This window comes from Astyanax mexicanus, chromosome 1 (assembly GCF_023375975.1).
Source record: "Astyanax mexicanus isolate ESR-SI-001 chromosome 1, AstMex3_surface, whole genome shotgun sequence".
In the NCBI taxonomy this organism is placed as follows: Eukaryota; Metazoa; Chordata; class Actinopteri; order Characiformes; family Acestrorhamphidae; genus Astyanax; species Astyanax mexicanus.
In genome coordinates, this window is record NC_064408.1 from 91,263,247 (window position 1) to 91,280,542 (window position 17,296).

General features: G+C 41.2%; 2 protein-coding genes and 1 long non-coding RNA gene across 4 annotated transcripts in view; 1 reads left to right on the forward strand and 2 right to left on the reverse strand.

Moving 5' to 3' along the window:
• The window catches only part of LOC125805974 (uncharacterized), a 216,150-nt gene extending 204,035 nt beyond the window's left edge, over positions 1–12,115 (forward strand). Inside the window, exon 2 of the mRNA XM_049485476.1 lies at positions 11,812–12,115. The gene's annotated coding sequence lies outside the window, so the exon portion shown is untranslated. The remainder of the gene's footprint in view (positions 1–11,811) is intronic.
• Positions 3,643–8,880, reverse strand: cbln2b (cerebellin 2b precursor). 2 transcript variants are annotated; one of them, XM_007254757.3, is made up of 4 exons: positions 8,573–8,880; positions 7,070–7,995; positions 5,021–5,140; positions 3,643–4,705 (listed from the first exon to the last, which is right to left on the reverse strand). In XM_007254757.3, the coding sequence occupies exons 2-4, from the start codon at positions 7,367–7,369 to the stop codon at positions 4,508–4,510; spliced, it is 618 nt and encodes a 205-aa protein (XP_007254819.1). In that variant the 5' UTR covers positions 7,370–7,995; positions 8,573–8,880; the 3' UTR covers positions 3,643–4,507. The 2 variants fall into 2 exon arrangements, with proteins under 2 accessions (XP_007254819.1, XP_049341434.1); XM_049485477.1 differs by having other exon boundaries at positions 7,070–7,998.
• Positions 12,116–15,655: 3,540 nt separating the features above from the next.
• Positions 15,656–16,953, reverse strand: LOC111195746 (uncharacterized). The gene is made up of 2 exons (XR_007440010.1): positions 16,880–16,953; positions 15,656–16,105 (listed from the first exon to the last, which is right to left on the reverse strand). It is a non-coding gene; the product is annotated as an uncharacterized LOC111195746 (long non-coding RNA).
• Between the last annotated feature and the right edge of the window lie 343 nt (positions 16,954–17,296).

The following is a 17,296-nucleotide window of genomic DNA, read 5'->3' on the forward strand; positions in this document are numbered from 1 at the left end:
CTAATGTTTGTCAAGGTCATTAAAACGATTAAAATCCCGTCCATATAATGTACAATAAGTCGTAATAACATACTTTTTGTGACAGGTCTAGCAATGGTGGGATCATTAAATACATAAAATCTCAAAGAAACATCAGCAAGCATAACTTGTTCTCTGTTTGCTTAAATGGTTCTTCTATACGATGGAATATCTATTGTATATGGTTGCTTGAAGAACCCCTAAAATTAAGGTTCTAAATAGCACCAACAAGGTCAACGGAATTGTCAAAAAATCTGGTTTTAGTTCTAAGTAGGACACTTTTTGCTTTGAGTGATTATCTCTCGTCACTTAAAAACTTTTGTTTTTGTTTTTTTTCCTAAATAGACACTTTAAAAGCAAGAAAATCATCTCCTTAAACTGTTCTTAATTAAAAGTATGTGTATAACGATGTTAGTCCATTTTAGTACTTTATGAAATTAGAAAATCATGAATCATGAAATTGTGAATCAGGCATTTAAAGCCATAAACTGAATAAATGCCTAAAATATTTGATATGTTGTGTCCAGTAACTGTATTTCCAAGTTAAAGATATTTGGATATGGTTGATGGTTACATTATGTTACCGTCTATTGTCAGTAATGTACAGAACCATTTAAATTTAACATTTAATTAACCCTACTTAGAGTAAGGAACAACTCTGATTGAGGAACCCATTATTAACACAATACAGAATGTTTGGTTCTAGTTGTCATGGTTTTATGCAGACCCTTTAAGGACACATGATGTAATAAATGTTCACTATAAAAACAAATCACCACAAATGCATGGCACATCCAGCTGATCATAAACTTTTCATCTATTTCATCTTTTCATCTTTAGATCTGGTGTTTCATTTTATTTTTATTTTCATTAACTGTGAAGCTCAATATATTATGTTAATCAGGGAAAGAATTAAACTGTTTAACATGTTAATTAACGCTAAACTTTACATCCAATTGTTTGTTGACAACCCTAAAATCTAAATGCAGTTAGCCACTTTAAGGTGCACCCATTACTGACACTTCTGGTATTAGTTCTGAGTAGGACACTTTTTGATTTTAGTGATTATCTCTTGTCACTCAAAAACAGCAAATTTACAGAAGAAAGAAAGAGGAAATTCCTCTTCTTAACTGTTCTTCAATTAAAGTGAAGAATAGCTACTGTGCACCCATTGCTGACACAAATGTGCAAATGCACACACTCACACAGCTTCTCTAGCCCCTGTAGAGAGTATTGCCAATAGAATAGAACTCTCTGAAGCAGATAAACACTAATGCCAGGCTAAGGGGTAGAGGGGAGAGTGGAGAAGTGGAACTGTGTTCTCTGAGGTGATGGTAATGCTCTATCCTGCACTTTTGAGATGAATTGAGGATGAGGTCGGGAATGATCTCCAACATTCTGACTTTACTAATGCTGCTCTTGTCGCTGAATGCAATCAAACCCTCACAGCAATGCTCTAGAATCTTGTTGAAAGCCCACTCTGGATAGTTTAGGATAGTTTAGCATAGTGGATTATTTAAAAAAAAAAAGTAATACATGAGTCAGGCGTCCCAATAGTTTTGTCCATTTTTTGCCAGTACGTATATTGGTGATGTCAATAAAAAAAAGGTAATTAATTGTTTAATTCACTCAGTATAAATACTTTAATGTGCTAATTGATGTTAGCTCCTGGTTATATATTTTTTATATATTACTATGATTTGTCTTCAAATATTGGTCAATTATTTTCATAACATAACAAGCTAATCAGTTAATAATCAGTAAAAATTAAGTCAAAGTGTTAAATGCTTTAACATGATATAATTAACAGTGCCTCCTCTTAATTAATGTACAGTACACTTCATTAATGCTAACCAATATAAGCTCCTCCCACTGCATACTGATGATGTCATCAAAAAATAAGGCCTTATCAGTTCATAATGTTCTTTGATGGCATCATTTTGGCATCATGGCAATATTTTAACCTATTGTAAATTACTTAAACTATTGTAAAGTACTTAGGTAACACACTCATACTCATCTGTTCTCCAAATTAGATTTTTAATTAAAGGTAAAACTATATCCAGAAGTGAAGAAAATTTACAGATTGATTTTTATGGCATTTTTTAAAATCTATTTATTGACCTATTGGTTTATTTGTCTAGTATGCTAAACGTCATACATGTGTGCACTCACCAAGACTCTGGCCTGGTATGTGTGACACACATGGCCAAATAAAATAAATGTTTTCTATTATTTAATGCCATTTGTTTACTGTTTTTTTTTTTTAGATTCTTTGTAAATAAAAGCAAGAGTAGGAAAGACATCATGCCCCACATTGCCCTGCATAACACATTCCAGCACACATGCAATTACCCACTAGGGCACTCTGTGAGCGCTGCACTCCTTCAGAAATGCCAATGCTTAATGCATGAATTTAAAAATACATAATCACTGCAACATCATGTGCCAAGTGATTTCGGTGGGTTAGAGCACGTCATGAGTCGGAATGGGAGAAATTTAACCTTCGTTCACTCAGACGTTACTGGTGGCAGTGATCAGCGGCACGGGTGAACGCTTATTGAGGATGTGTCATCATGAGTATTATGAGTAATTTAAACCAGATAATACTGCTGCACAACATATTCATATCTTCATCCTAAAAGCATTTAATTAAACTTAAATTAGACTAGATTATCAGCGACAGAGAGATTCAGCAACAGATTGTCTTTTATATATTTAATATCCAATTCAATTTAGATGTGGAGCCAAACAGGATGTATGTTAACATTTACAGATGATTTTTTATTATTATTTTATTTTAGAATCTGAGTGTGTGTGTGTGTGTGTGTGTGCGCGCGCACGTGCAGTGATATTAGTTATTAGATTTAATTTAAATAGTAAAATAGTTAATTTAATTTATAATAGAATTCTCTGAATAGTCATATAGATCCTATCTGCATGTCATGCACTCAATATAATCAAATTTAATGTATGTATAATTTCATGTCAATTTAAGGGTAAAAGAATAAGAAATGATTCATATAGATGCTTTAGAAAAGTCCTCTTTTTTGGTGACTGCAGACTAATAGCTTCATGGTGATAGATGATCACTCTGATTCACTTTAGGCAGCTGTTAATCTGTTTAAAAGATAATTCTGATGAAATTCAGGACCATGGAGAGCGGCTGAGGCGCTGGATAAAGGCTGAAATCATGTAGCTCTGAGAATTTAATCCAAACCAGGAATCAGAAGAGATGTGCTTTTATGAACATCAGTGATAATATTTTGTTTCTGCTTCTGTAGACGCTTATTATTAGCACTAATTAATAATTGTTGTCATTTTTTTGCATTATGATGGATATTTACTTACTTGATGTACCGGTACCTTTATTTGTAGTAGCTGTAGTAGTTATTTTTGTTGTTTTTACTGTTATTGCTGTTCTTATTTTTATTGTCATCTTTGTTGTTGTTTTTACTGATATCATTGTTCTTCTTGTTGTTGATATTATGTTTATTTATTATTGTTCTTGATGTTTTTGTTGTTTTATAATTTTAGTGTTTTTTGTTGTCTTTAGTGTTGTTTGTTTTCTTTTAAATTAATCAATATTTTAAATAATAATAAAAAAGACTGGATAGGTAGGCGTACAATACAATATTTTATTAGGCGGGACATCATATAGGGATTTTTCTTCTTTTTTTTTTTCTTTTCTTCTTTTTTTCCCCACAATGCACATTTGTGATCAATGTCACTGAACACTAAATCAGTCAAAGTTACGCAAATCCGGAATGTAGCAGCACACACCATGTGATTATGATTTTTTTAGAGATTAGATAGACGGTTAGTAAAAGTTTTTTTTTTTTTAAAGATACCTCCATTGGTAGATTATATATATATATATGAATAAGTAAGTATGTATGTTTATTTATATATATGTTTTCCTATCTTTAATAATCACTGTATAGTAGGTGGCCCACGGTTTGGCATTGTGTCCGAGTATGTTCAGCATCCAGACGAAACACCATGAAAAAACACCACAAAACTTGATCTTCCGTTCGTGCAAAAAAAATGCTTCAGGCTGTAAAAGCACTTCCTCTTGTCTCTGGATCGTCCTCAGCTCCACTTAAGGCTGTACACACGCGCACACACACACACGACGTGAAGCATTGATTACACACACACGCGCGCGCGCGCGCGCAGTTCAGGGTTCGAGTCCTGAACGGAACAGTAAGAGAGAGTAAAGCTGTCCAGATCAGATCAGAGTCAGCTGCGTGGTCCCCCACCCCTCCCAACGATTAAAATCCAGCAGCCCGCACGCGCCAGCGTCTTAGCTGGGTCATCCTGGAGCGCGCGCTGGCCTCTGGATGCAGGAATAATATAGATAATAAAACTCCACATGTTCATAAGTCCGTGTTTTTCTTTGCTCTTTTGTTTTTCTCTTTTTGTCAGTAATGTGTGTTGGATTTTCTCGCTGCCAGGTTTGGGATTTTTTATCTTCTTTAGAACCCAGTTATAGAGGGAACACTAAAAATCCAGAAAACGTTGAATATTTCCATCCACCCATGAGGTTTCCTCTCTCCAGTTTCAAATACACCCGGTCGTCTCGCTCCACCATCAGCAAAACTCCGTTACTCGCAGCCTCCCGCGTGACGTCCTGATCTCCCGCGAAGGCCGATATGACCGGGTACTCGTTCTGCATCAGGTTCACCTGAACAACGACACAGAGCGCGCTCGTCATCCTTTCATCATCATGCTGTCATCATGCTTTCATCACCAATTCACCATCCATTCATCATTCGTTCATCTGCAACACATCAATCAACGCCGGCCGTATAGGTGCCGTGCGCAAAAACGCGCAAAATGCGCAATAGCTGATTTGAACTACAGCTACACTGACCAACACATGTAAAAAAAAAAAAAAATCAGGAAGGGGGGTTGGGAATGGGGGGGGTAGTGTTTGGGAGGTTCTAATGGGTGGTAAGGGTTGGAGGGGGGTGTCTGTCTTCTCTTCACGCTTCCTCACCTGTATGGTCTGTCTGTTGTACACCTTCACCACATGAAAGCTGAAGCTGTAGATGCCTCTCCTCGGCGCCGTGAACACACTCGCCTTCAGATCGAAATGATTGCCAATGTTCACCAGCACCTGCAGCCAAAGAAACGGCGCGTGTCAGAAAAAAACGAGCAGCACGATGGACTAAGCATGAGAAAAAAAAATACCCAACTCTCTCTGACTAACTAGCTGTTGTGTTCTTCACCTGCCTCCTTTAAATTATCTAAAAAAAACGGCTCACGATCCTGCACCAACCCATTTAACAGAGAATAGTACCCCATAGTACATAAATAGCCTGGGAAAAGCAACGTTTTTTTCAAGGCTATACATACACTAACGTATTTAAAATGTAAAAGCCTATGTAGGTATATGCAAAACAGTAGGTCATTTAAATAGAGAAATCCCACGCCATGCAACAGTATATCCGATCTTGAAAAAATGCACAAAATGGTCCAGATTGCAGTAAAACCTATTGTATTAGAGGAAAAAGAAAAGGAAACTCAGTGGGATACTCAAGCAGTGGTTCTCAAACTATGATTCGTGCACCACTGGTCTTACATGAAAAAAAAAAAACCTCTAGTTAGTTCACCAGATGACCTGCGGACATCTGCCGCCTGTTTTAAAATATTAAGAGTTAAAAGTGTTTACCCTTGAAATGTTTCACTTTCAACCTTAATTAATTAACATGTGTTAATATTAAATATTATTTAGTGCTCAATCCGTTAGACCCTGTATGTAAGCATATACTTCAGTTCTCCAGACTTTTAACTCCAGTTATATAATCATTAACAGTCCTTAATTAATAATTATTATTATCATTATTAATTCCATGAGCCCTATAACTGAACCCTGTGGAACTCCACAGGAGATACCAACCGGTAGCTGAATAATTAACCTGGTGTTCAAGAGGATGCAATGTAGACAGTATAGCAAGTTTACTACATTGCAGAATTATTAATCAAGCATTCTTCCATGCTAGCTTGCAGTCAAGCCCCACACAATTGGTGAACAAACGCTAGCAAACGAGATGACGTATGACGCACTTGGACAATTTTATTTTGATCATTGGTGGATCATGAAGTTTGAGAACCACTGTTTCGTAGAATTGACTCGTGCAGTAGTGTAGTACGTCCTCCAATAATTGTAATTATGTGTACAGTACAGTTGGAGAAATGGGCTACTGTACAACAAAGTGAAACAACCATTTAGTTATAGGGAAGCCCCCTACTCTTGTTACAGTAAACACAGCTACAGTTAGTATAACATTCAAGCTGTACTATTGTAGTGATATACCTTCTATTATACAAGTGTGTCCCATGCATGCCATATAAGTGAAATGGTCCATATTAAGCATAGCACCAATGCACCCCTATATGTGGCAAATACCCCCCTAATGACTAAACATGTGGATAAGCCATCCAATGTAATTCAATAAATTATGGCATACCCAGTATTTACAATTAGAGGAAGGGCTACCCCGTAACAAAGTAAACACCCAGTCAGTCAGGAAAAAAATAGTTTGTACAAATAGCAAACAACCCATAATTAGTTGCCATAAAAGAACACTTCTCTATACACCCTCCTCAATAGCCCAAAATACCCCCATACAGTTGCACAGATGCATAAGCCACCCAAAAACATTAAAATGTCCAAAACATTATGAAACTCAATGGTTACAAATAAATGCATCATGCAATACTTAAGTATGAATAGTAAAATTTTCACTAATAATAGCGCACATATTAATTCCCATAAAAACTCACTCTTCACCCCCATAAACCATCAAATACCCCCCAAAATAACAGCACGAGTGCATGAGTCACCCCACTTCTATTAAATCACATCTGCAGCTTCAGCGCGCGCTCCAGGCTGTGTCGCTATGAGATCCTCGTGCGGGAGGGTTTTGGAAAAGTCCAGGCGCACAGTTCCCCAAAGTTCCCCGCGCTTACCAACACACGCGCGCGCAGACACACACACATGCACGCGCACACACAAATGCATCCGGCCCTCCTCACTCCTGACCTGGTCGAAGTAGATGGTCATGGAGGTGTTGCTCATCTCGGAGGGCTCGTGGTTGGTCCCGCGCACGGCGGAGAAGGCCACCTTGGCGCTTCCGGAGCGCACGGAGATCCCGAGCGAGGAGGTGACCCCCCCGTCCGAGGAGGGGTTCGAGTCACACACCACGAGGCACTTCCCCTCCAGCACGATGGGCTCCGTGTCGTTCTGCGCGAGGCACAGCTGCCCGGCGCCCGCCAGCAGCAGGAGACACAGCGCGAGCATGGCGTGGAGGAGTCCGGGGCGCGCGGACGCGGCTGGCACCATGATCGCAACACGCGCGCACACGGCGGCGCACACGCACACACTCACACCCTCACGCGCGTGGTCTGCGCACACGCACACACACACAAACCAAGCGAGAAAGAGAGAGAGAGAGGGGGACTGAGGTGTGTATGTGTGTGCTGTCCCGCACGCGCGCAATCAGACTGGAGATCAGCCCCTTGGAGGTTTACTGGGTGGCTCTCTCTATCACCTGCTCCAATCTCTCTCTCTCTCTCTCTCTCTCTCTCTCTCTCTCTCTCACTCTCTCTCTCCTTTACTCTCTCACTCACTCTTTCTATCTCTTACTCTCTCTCTCCTTTACTCAGTCACTCACTCACTCACTCTCCCCTTTACTCACTCTCTCACTCACTGCTCTCTCTTTCTTTTTTTTTGCTCTCTCTCTTTCTTTTTCCTTCACACAGTCACTCACTCACTGCTATCTCTCATTCCCTAGCTAATGCTCCATCTCTCTGTACCCCTCTCTCTCTTTCTTTCTCTCTCCTTCTGCTTTCTGTCTAACTAATGCTCTCTCGTTCTCTTTCTCCCGCCTCCTCCTCCTCCTCCTCCCTCTCCTCCTCCTGTGCGCATCAGATGATATCCACTCGATCTTCACAGCACTTGTTTCATATCTTCTGGAAAAAAAGAAAAAGAAACCTGTAAAAACTCACTAATCATTTTTGAGCAAAGCAAAAAAAAAAAAAAAATACATAAAAAAATGAACCAAATATAACCACATTGACATGCGTGTCAAGCTTAATCAGCTACGATAAGACCAAAATACAAGAAAACAGACATAATGATTATGTCTAAACAAAATCAAATGAGTGCATATAGGAAAAAATACATCTTATTAATCACAGTTGAATGCAAACTTAACTGATTAGCATCTACTAAATTGCATACAACGTAAAAGAAAGAAAAAAGACCAAAACAGGCTTGAACACATGAGTAACCATGCTCTGACAAAATATGTCATTCATTCAAGCTCATCTAAACAACATACTTCCAAATAAACTGTCTCTCCTACAGAAATAAAATGCATGTTTTCCTAGAGTGGTCGGTCATGTTCAGTTTTTCTCAAACATTTTCACCTGTCCGCACTTTTACCCCTTGGTATTCCATGCAGCATGAAAAGCTTCTCTTCCTCTATTTTTTAACATTCCTCTATGCTGCACTTCTTCCACCATGCCTGGGGTGATCCTTTACCTGTTAAGTCCATTGCCCTGTAGTAGCAGGAGCAGCAGCAGCCCGTAGGATGAGCGACAGACCGACTGGTGAGGAGCAGTCCCTCCTTCCCTTTTTTATAAGGGTGATTCCCTCCCCATCCGCATTCATTCAGCCTCAGCCTCAGCAGCAGCTCTACAGCCCAAGCCCTTCAGAAGACCTGCTGAGCTTCAGACAGAGGGTTCACAGCCTGGAGAAAGGATCTGGCACCTGATGTGTCTCACAGCTTCTCCGAGAAGCTGAAAGAGAGGGGAGGTCCTGCAGTAGCGCAAATGGAGCAAATAAATAAATAAATAAATAAATAAATAAAAAGAGAACAAACAAACTGCTGTCTCTCAGCTCGGTCCACATAAATGATGGGCATCCAGGCCTGTAGCACCTGTTTTAATTTGCAGATGGAGGAGAGAACAGAAGGTGCTGCAGCTCCATCCAGTGGAAAGTGTGTGTTAGTCCTGTTACACTGGAATTCCACCAGAAACAAAAAAAAAGCAATGCATTAAATTTAATTCACCCTTTTTATGTGAGATTCTAATATGGTATAATATTTAAAATGAGGTTCTTTAAGGGCTTTATAAACATTTTCTTCAAATCCTATATAAACATATAGAATACCTATATGTTTATTTGCCTGGATAAACAGCACAAATGACAGCACAAAAAAAAACAGCACAAAAAACACCAAACAGAGGTTAAGATAAATTTGCTTTCTGGAAGGCCATGTCATATGCCATGGGACAGGAGCTAATATCGTATCCCATCACTTTTGCCACATCCCACTAAAGCCAAGGAACACTGCATTGACCTGTGGGACATGTGTCCTTGTAATAAACTCTATATAACATTATAATAAACCCAAATAAACATAAAGTCAGTGATCAGTGAGAGTGTTTACCTGTAATAAACTCTATATAACATTAGAATAAACCCAAATAAACATAAAGTCAGTGATCAGTGAGCGTTTACCTGTAATAAACTCTATATAACATTAGAATAAACTCAAATAAACATAAAGTCAGTGATCAGTGAGCGTTTACCTGTAATAAACTCTATATAACATTAGAATAAACTCAAATAAACATAAAGTCAGTGATCAGTGAGAGCGTTTACCTGTAATAAACTCTATATAACATTAGAATAAACCCAATAAACATAAAGTTAGTGATCAGTGAGATTGTTTACCTGTAATAAACTCTATTTAACATTAGAATAAACCCAAATAAACATAAAATCAGTGATCAGTGAGAGTGTTTACCTGTAATAAACTCTATATAACATTAGAATAAACCCAAATAAACATAAAATCAGTGATCAGTGAGAGCGTTTACCTGTAATAAACTCTATATAACATTAGAATAAACCCAAATAAACATAAAGTCAGTGATCAGTGAGAGCGTTTACCTGTAATAAACTCTATATAACATTAGAATAAACCCAAATGAACATAAAATCATGGGTCTGAGTAAGTTGTTGGTCAGTAAATTTATTGATATGGTTCAAGATTTAACAAAAGTAGCTTTATTTGGTACCACTTTAAAATAAGACTACCTTTATAAAGGGTTTGTAAATGGTTTACAATTAGTTTATGAATGGTTACTAATTAGGTTGTAAATGCCCTAAAAATCCTTAATAATCAGTTATAACACATACGTAGAAAGGGCAACAATGACCTGTTGTTTGCCAAATAGTGAACCCACAGCCATCTATATTGTTGCCCTTTTTATGTATGTGTTATAACTGATTATTAATGATTTTTAAGGCATTTATAACCTAATTAGTAATCATTAATAAACTAATTGTAAACCATTTATAAACCCATTATAAAGGTAGTCTTATTTTAAAGTGGTACCCTTTATTTTATGCATGACTGAAATGACAATTGTATTGCCAAAGCATTACAACAGTCACAACACCAACAAATTACCATAAAATAAATCAACAATAATAAGAACTGTAGTGAATAATGTTAACAACAAGTAAAGTAATATTATTTTCAGTAGGGACGTATAAAATATATTCATATACTGTATACATATTATTGTATCTATACACACAATGACTTTACTGAAAATTAATGATCAGACACAGACTGGGTGGTGTTCTTTTTTGTGAACTCCATCTATTGTATAAATAGGTTCAATTCTACCAGCAGCTCACTTGATTTACTTTATATAAATGTTGAATAAGTAAACTTGGTGTGGGAGGGTATGGAAGTAAAACAGTGTCACCAGACTTTGAAATTTAAAAGCACTTGAATTTTTAGCACTGAATTATTTTACATTTAATTATTGCATGTGATTTTTTTGCCTCTGAATTAAACACTTTAATTTTTCAGTATATCATTTTCACTTATTTCATTTTAATGTAAAAAAAATTCAAAATTCAAAATTCAAGTTTAAAAAATTCAATTAAAATAAATTCAGGTTGCTCAAATTCGACCTGTCAAATTCGACTGCTAAAATACAACGCTCAAAATTCGCTGTAAACATCCGGGACACACAGGATGAGCAATCGATTCAGTCTTCAATCGAGCCAACAACCAGCCAATCACATCACGCTCCGAAGATCACGTGACAGGTAGCGCCTCACGGCTCAGAGCCGCTCAACGCGAGTCACAGCCCCCTCCGCTGCTCCTCTCGAGTAGGTGAGTGTAAAACAGCTGAAAACAGGGCATTTACCTCACCACTGTGGCCATGTAATATCACTTAAACGGTGTAGAAATCCTCACTTTAACCAGGGTTTGCTCTGTGGTTTGTAAACATATTAAATTAAGATAGATATCCAGATATACCTTGTTAAACTAACTAACTAAATAAATAAAGCTCCTCTGTTCATTTCAGAAAGAGCTTCAAACATGAACACTAGATCAATTATTTATAAATACAGCCAGACTGTGTGGAAGATAATTACTACTGTAGAATCTGAGATAGTAACTTAGTTTGCTAAATTATAGCTACCTATCTTGCTAGTTAGCTGTGGGACTGTGCGATTATAGACAAGATACTACCTAGTTAGCGGTCTGTTTAGCAATACCTTATTTACACTTTGCTGCAAAGTATGTTGCTTAGTGTACTGGCCACTGTCTAAATAAATATATTGAGCTATATTACACTTTGTCAGGTCTTTTGTCTGTCTGGTTCTCTAGTCTGTGTTATTCTCAGGTCTGTGTTTCTTTCCCAGTGTTTTTCCACTCACCTGTGTTCAGTTTCGCCCCTTCGTCCCAGGTGTTTCCTGTTTCCTGTGTGTGTGCACCTCTATTTAAGGTCCGTGTTCCATTTCCCCGGTGTCGATCCTTGTACGTTTATTGTCTGTCAGTGCTCCATGTTTTCCCAAGTTTCCTCAGTCCTGTTTTTCAATAAATCCCTTTTTGTTTGCATTTGCGTCCGCCTCCGCGTCCTCCCAGCACCCGCACCTGACAGAAGGATCGACCAAATATGGACACAGCAAACAAGTGGACCGGCTCCAGGTTGGCGATCCGCCATGCAGCATGCGGGACCCCGGCGTTGGAATCCCCGAGGCCTAAAGGACGCCACAGGCCTCGGGGTAGGCGTTCTAAGGGGTCCCGCCAGCATAAAGAGGATCCCTTTACGGGGGAGGATTTTCTTGGGGGGGCGCTAAGGGCTGGTGCGTTGAGCCTCGGGTCTCATCCCGTGTTTGGCAGTAGACATGAGTACCCGAGGCAAGTGGCGCGCAGCCCGTGGGACTACCTGGGATGTGCGCCCAGTAGCTCCGAGGAGGAGGAGGAGCTCTACCCCGCACCAGCCCGTACCCCATTGCCGTTTCCCCCAGGGGCTGTACTCTACCCGCGCTCCGTGAAGCCAGCGGATGGGACGCCACGCTCTGTGACTCCCGTGGCTCATCCGCGCTCCGAGAATCCTGCGACCGAGACACCACGCTCCGTGAAGCCAGCGGATGGGACGCCACGCTCTGTGACTCCAGTGGCTCATCCGCGCTCCAAGAATCCCGCGGCCGAGACGCCGCGCTCCGAGAATCCCGCGACCGAGACGCCACGCTCCGTGAAGCCAGCGGATGGGACGCCACGCTCTGTGACTCCCGTGGCTCATCCGCGCTCTGAAAATCCCGCCACCAAGACGCCACGCTCCATGAAGCCAGCGGATGGGACGCCACGCTCTGTGATTCCCGTGGCTCATCCGCGCTCCGAGAATCCCGCGGCCGAGACGCCGCGCTCCGAGAATCCCGCGGCCGAGATGCCGCGCTCCGAGTATCTCGCGACTGAGGCTCCGCGCTCCGAGACCCCCGCGGCTCATCCGCGCTCCGAGAAGCTCGCGGCTGAGGCTCCGCGCTCCGAGACCCCCGCGGCTCATCCGCGCTCCGAGAAGCTCGCGGCTGAGGCTCCGCGCTCCGAGAAGCTCGCGGCTGAGGCTCCGCGCTCCGAGACCCCCGCGGCTCATCCGCGCTCCGAGAAGCTCGCGGCTGAGGCTCCGCGCTCCGAGAAGCTCGCGGCTGAGGCTCCGCGCTCCGAGACCCCCGCGGCTCATCCGCGCTCCGAGAAGCTCGCGGCTGAGGCTCCGCGCTCCGAGACCCCCGCGGCTGAGGCTCCGCGCTCCGAGACCCCCGCGGCTCATCCGCGCTCCGAGAAGCTCGCGGCTGAGGCTCCGCGCTCCGAGACCCCCGCGGCTCATCCGCTCCCCGAGACTTCAGCGGTGGCCGCGCCGCCTCCCGAGAAAGCGCCCGCGGCAGCGCAGCTCTCTGAAGCTCCGGCTAAGCTAGCTAGCCTGCTAGCTCCACCGCGCTCTCAAGCCCCACCTGCTTCCAGCTCTCAAGCCCCACCTGCTTCCAGCTCTCCAGCCCGGCCGGATTCCAGGTCTGCGACTCCTGCTCCAGAAGCAAGCTCCGGTCCGGTTTCTACAGCCTCGTCCACTGCTGAATCTGCGGTTCCAGGCCGGATCTTGGCGGCAGCCGCACTCTCAGCTCCCGCTGAATCGGCGTCTTCGCCAGCTGTATCAGCGTTGCCCGCGGCTCCGGCCGTCTCTGACCCTGTTCCCGCGGCTCCGGCCGCCTCTGACCCTGTTCCCGCAGCTCCGGCCGTCTCTGACTCTGTGCCCGCGGCTCCGGCCGCCTCTGACTCTGTGCCCGCGGCTCCGGCCGCCTCTGACTCTGTGCCCGCGGCTCCGGCCGCCTCTGACTCTGTGCCCACGGCTCCGGCCGTCTCTGACTCTGTGCCCGCGGCTCCGGCCGTCTCTGACTCTGTGCCCGAGGCTCCGGCCGCCTCTGACTCTGTGCCCGCGGCACCCGCCGCGCCTGCCCAAGCTGCACCCGCCCACGTGGTGCCCACTGCTTCGGCTCCAGTGCCAGCGGTGCCCGCCGCTCCTGTGTCTGCAGTGCCTGCCACCCACGTGGTACCCACTGCTTCAGCTCCAGTGCCAGCGGTGCCCGCCGCTCCTGTGTCTGCAGTGCCTGCCACCCACGTGGTCCCCACTGCTTCAGCTCCAGTGCCAGCGGTGCCCGCCGCTCCTGTTCCTGTACATGCTCCAAGAACAATGTTTGGCCCTAGGCACCGTGTCCCTAGGCCAGCAAGGCCTCCTGACTTTGCCCCCAGTACTGTGCCCAGGCTGCCCCCACAGACTTTTGTTGGTCCTGGGCACCCTCCTATGTTTTTGGTCCCCCTGTCTCTCCCTGTCTTGGTTCCCGTGTCTGTGTTTGTTCCGGTTCCTGTCCCTGGTGGTTTCTCCGTTCCTGTCCCAGTCACTGTGTTTGTTTCTGTCCCTGTTAATGTCCTCGTCCCTGTTCCCAAGTCTCAGCCCCCTGTCCAGTCTTTTGTCCAGTCCTTGTCCCCTGTCCAGTCTCAGCCCCCTGTCCAGTCTTTCGTCCAGTCTCCGTCCCCTGTCCAGTCTTTGTTCATGTCCCCTGCCCTGTCTGCATCCCTGCCCGATGTACAGCCCTCTGTCCAGTCTCAGTTCTCGTCCCCTGTCCGGTCTCTGTTTTTCCCACCTCCCCGGTCTCCACTCCAGTCCCAGTATGACACACTTACTGTACCCCTCTCAGGCTGGTCCTCTCATTAAAAAAAGGAGATTTATTAGAATTGCTTTTTGTCTCTTTACTAACTAATTTAACAGAGATAATTTAAGATATGACCATTATTTATTTTATGATATTAATTTTAATGTTTATATTTAATATATATTTTATACATTTGTTAACAATTCAACTCAGGCTTTTACTGAGGATATCAACAGTAAATAATAGTCCTAAAATGCTTGTGTAATTAAAATACAGCATGATTAGTCCTGTTTACTAGTGCATCTCAAAAGTGAAAAATATATATTTGTGTTTAATATCGTTTAGTAAACGGTCACCTTATGTTTAAAGTGACACATTTAACTTTTTTTTTATTTTAAGTTTAAACTACATATTCTAGTAACCTGGGTTAAGGTTAGGACAGTAATTCTGGTTTAATGAACTTTTAGCCAGGTACAAATGATTTGGAATATGTCACTTTACTTCACTACAGATTATATCCAAGCCATTAGTGGCGCTATTACACTCCTGAGTACATAAAACCTATATAGATGTATAAAAGACTTTTTAAATTTTAATTTAAAAGCCGTTTGACCAGTGGTAGGATGGTCCCCCCTCAAATGTGAGTCTTGGTCCTCCCAAGGTTTCTTCCTCCTCCTGCAGCTCTGAGGGAGTTTTTCCTTGCCTTTTCCTTGCTCACTGGGGGTTCTGTATTCTGTATATTCTATGTTTAATGTTTTGCCTGATTCTTTGTCCTGTAATCATGTTTCTGTAAAGCTGCTTTGTGCCAACACCTGTTGTAAAAAGCGCTATACAAATAAATTTGATTTGATGATTTGACTTTACATGTAGTGTAATGTATAATTTCTGTTAAATTATGATATTCTCATGATCTTCAGATTTTCTGAGATGCATTAGTAATTGGTTTGTGCCAAAACCAATGCAATAATAATTGCAAAAATGTTTTATATAAATATAAATGAAGTAAATACTGAATCCAAACAACACCAAGTTTAACACAGTCATATTTCTTCATTTTCTTAAACAGGATATTTTCTCGCAGAAAAAGAAAGGATAATTAAAGGTAGGTAATGTTCTTAAAATGTTTAATTATATTCATGTATCAAATGCAGTAATTTTTCAAGTTTCTTTTGTATTCCACAGGTTTCCTTTCTCCAAACTTTTAAAGAACAAATAAAGAAATCCAATTTCATGCAGTCTGTGCTGTGTTTATTTGATTTATTTACATGTGCCATGTTCTGTTTTTCTTTAGTTGTTTACATGTGTTCTGTATTTTTTTTGTATGTTTTAGGCAGCCTCCCTATATTCTGGCACATCATATCATGTTCATCTTGTTTGTATAAATAGTAAAAGCTGTTGCAAATAATGTGGTTCCTATTCATAATCCAAATAATTCTGCATAAAATCTTCAAGTGGTGACTTCAGAATATGGACAGATCTTTGTATTCTTTGACTTCGTTCTTTTCGTGGTGAACTCTCCATAGCTGCAAGCTGAAACTTCTCCATCTTCTTTTCAACCTTAAATAAAAATATCAGATTCACTTTTAGCGACAGCATTTACAAAATGTGATAATTATTATTAACATAAAACATTTAATAAATATTACTAATAATACTCTCTCATGGGTTGCAATATTTGATTCTCATTTATTAACATGACCTAAATATAAATAAAAATGTATAAAAGACATCACTAATAAATATTGCACTGATTACAAATTAGATAATGCCCACACATACATCTAGACCTAGTTACTAGCCTGAGAGGTATATAGTAACTGCAATAAATCTCCTTTATTTAATGAGAGGACCAGCCTGAGAGGGGTACAGTAAGTGTAATATAGCTCAATATATTTATTTAGACAGTGGCCAGTACACTAAGCAACATACTTTGCAGCAAAGTGTCAATAAGGTATTGCTAAACAAACAGCTAACAGGGTAGTATCTTGTCTATAATCGCACAGTCCCACAGCTAACTAGCAAGATAGGTAGCTATAATTAATAATAATATAAGCTAACTAAGTTACTATCTCAGATTCTACAGTAGTAATTATCTTCCACACAGTCTGGCTGTATTTATAAATAATTGATCTAGTGTTCGTATTTGAAGCTCTTTCTGAAATGAACAGAGGAGCTTTATTTATTTAGTTAGAAAGTTTAACAAGGTATATCTGGATATCTATCTTAATTTAATATGTTTACAAACCACAGAGCAAACCGTGGTTAAAGTGATGATTTCTACAGGCCACAGTGGTGAGGTAAATGCCCTGTTTTCAGCTGTTTTACACTCACCTACTCGAGAGGAGCAGCGGAGGGGGCTGTGACTCGCGTTGAGCGGCTCTGAGCCGTGAGGCGCTACCTGTCACCAGTGATGGTATAGTTACTTTGAAAAAGTAATCCGATTACTGATTACTCCTTTAAAAAGTAACTTAGTTACTTTATGGATTACTTGATTTTAAAAGTAACTAAGTTACTTTACAAGTTACTTTATTAGTTACTTTCAGCAGCTGCAGACACCACCTCCCGCCGCCTTAACATAAACATTATAACCAGTTTTGCCAATACTCCCTTTATTGGAAAATGCATTTTTAACATCAACAATTTATCTCTATTAAGTTGAACTATTTCCTAAAAAAATAAGTTTTTTTTATAAAAATAAAAAAATTAACATAAATATTTTTTTATAAAAAAATAAAATATGGTCTTTCT

What these genes read in the sequence shown, in the direction of transcription:
- cbln2b (XM_007254757.3), bottom strand. Translation starts at nt 7,369, where the DNA reads ATGGTGCCAGCCGCGTCCGCGCGCCCCGGACTCCTCCACGCCATGCTC. An exon ending in TGACCATCTACTTCGACCAG is followed by an intron (nt 5,141 to 7,069) that starts GTCAGGAGTGAG and finishes CTTTGGCTGCAG; the next exon opens with GTGCTGGTGAACATTGGCAA. An exon ending in ACAACAGACAGACCATACAG is followed by an intron (nt 4,706 to 5,020) that starts GTGAGGAAGCGT and finishes GTCGTTGTTCAG; the next exon opens with GTGAACCTGATGCAGAACGA.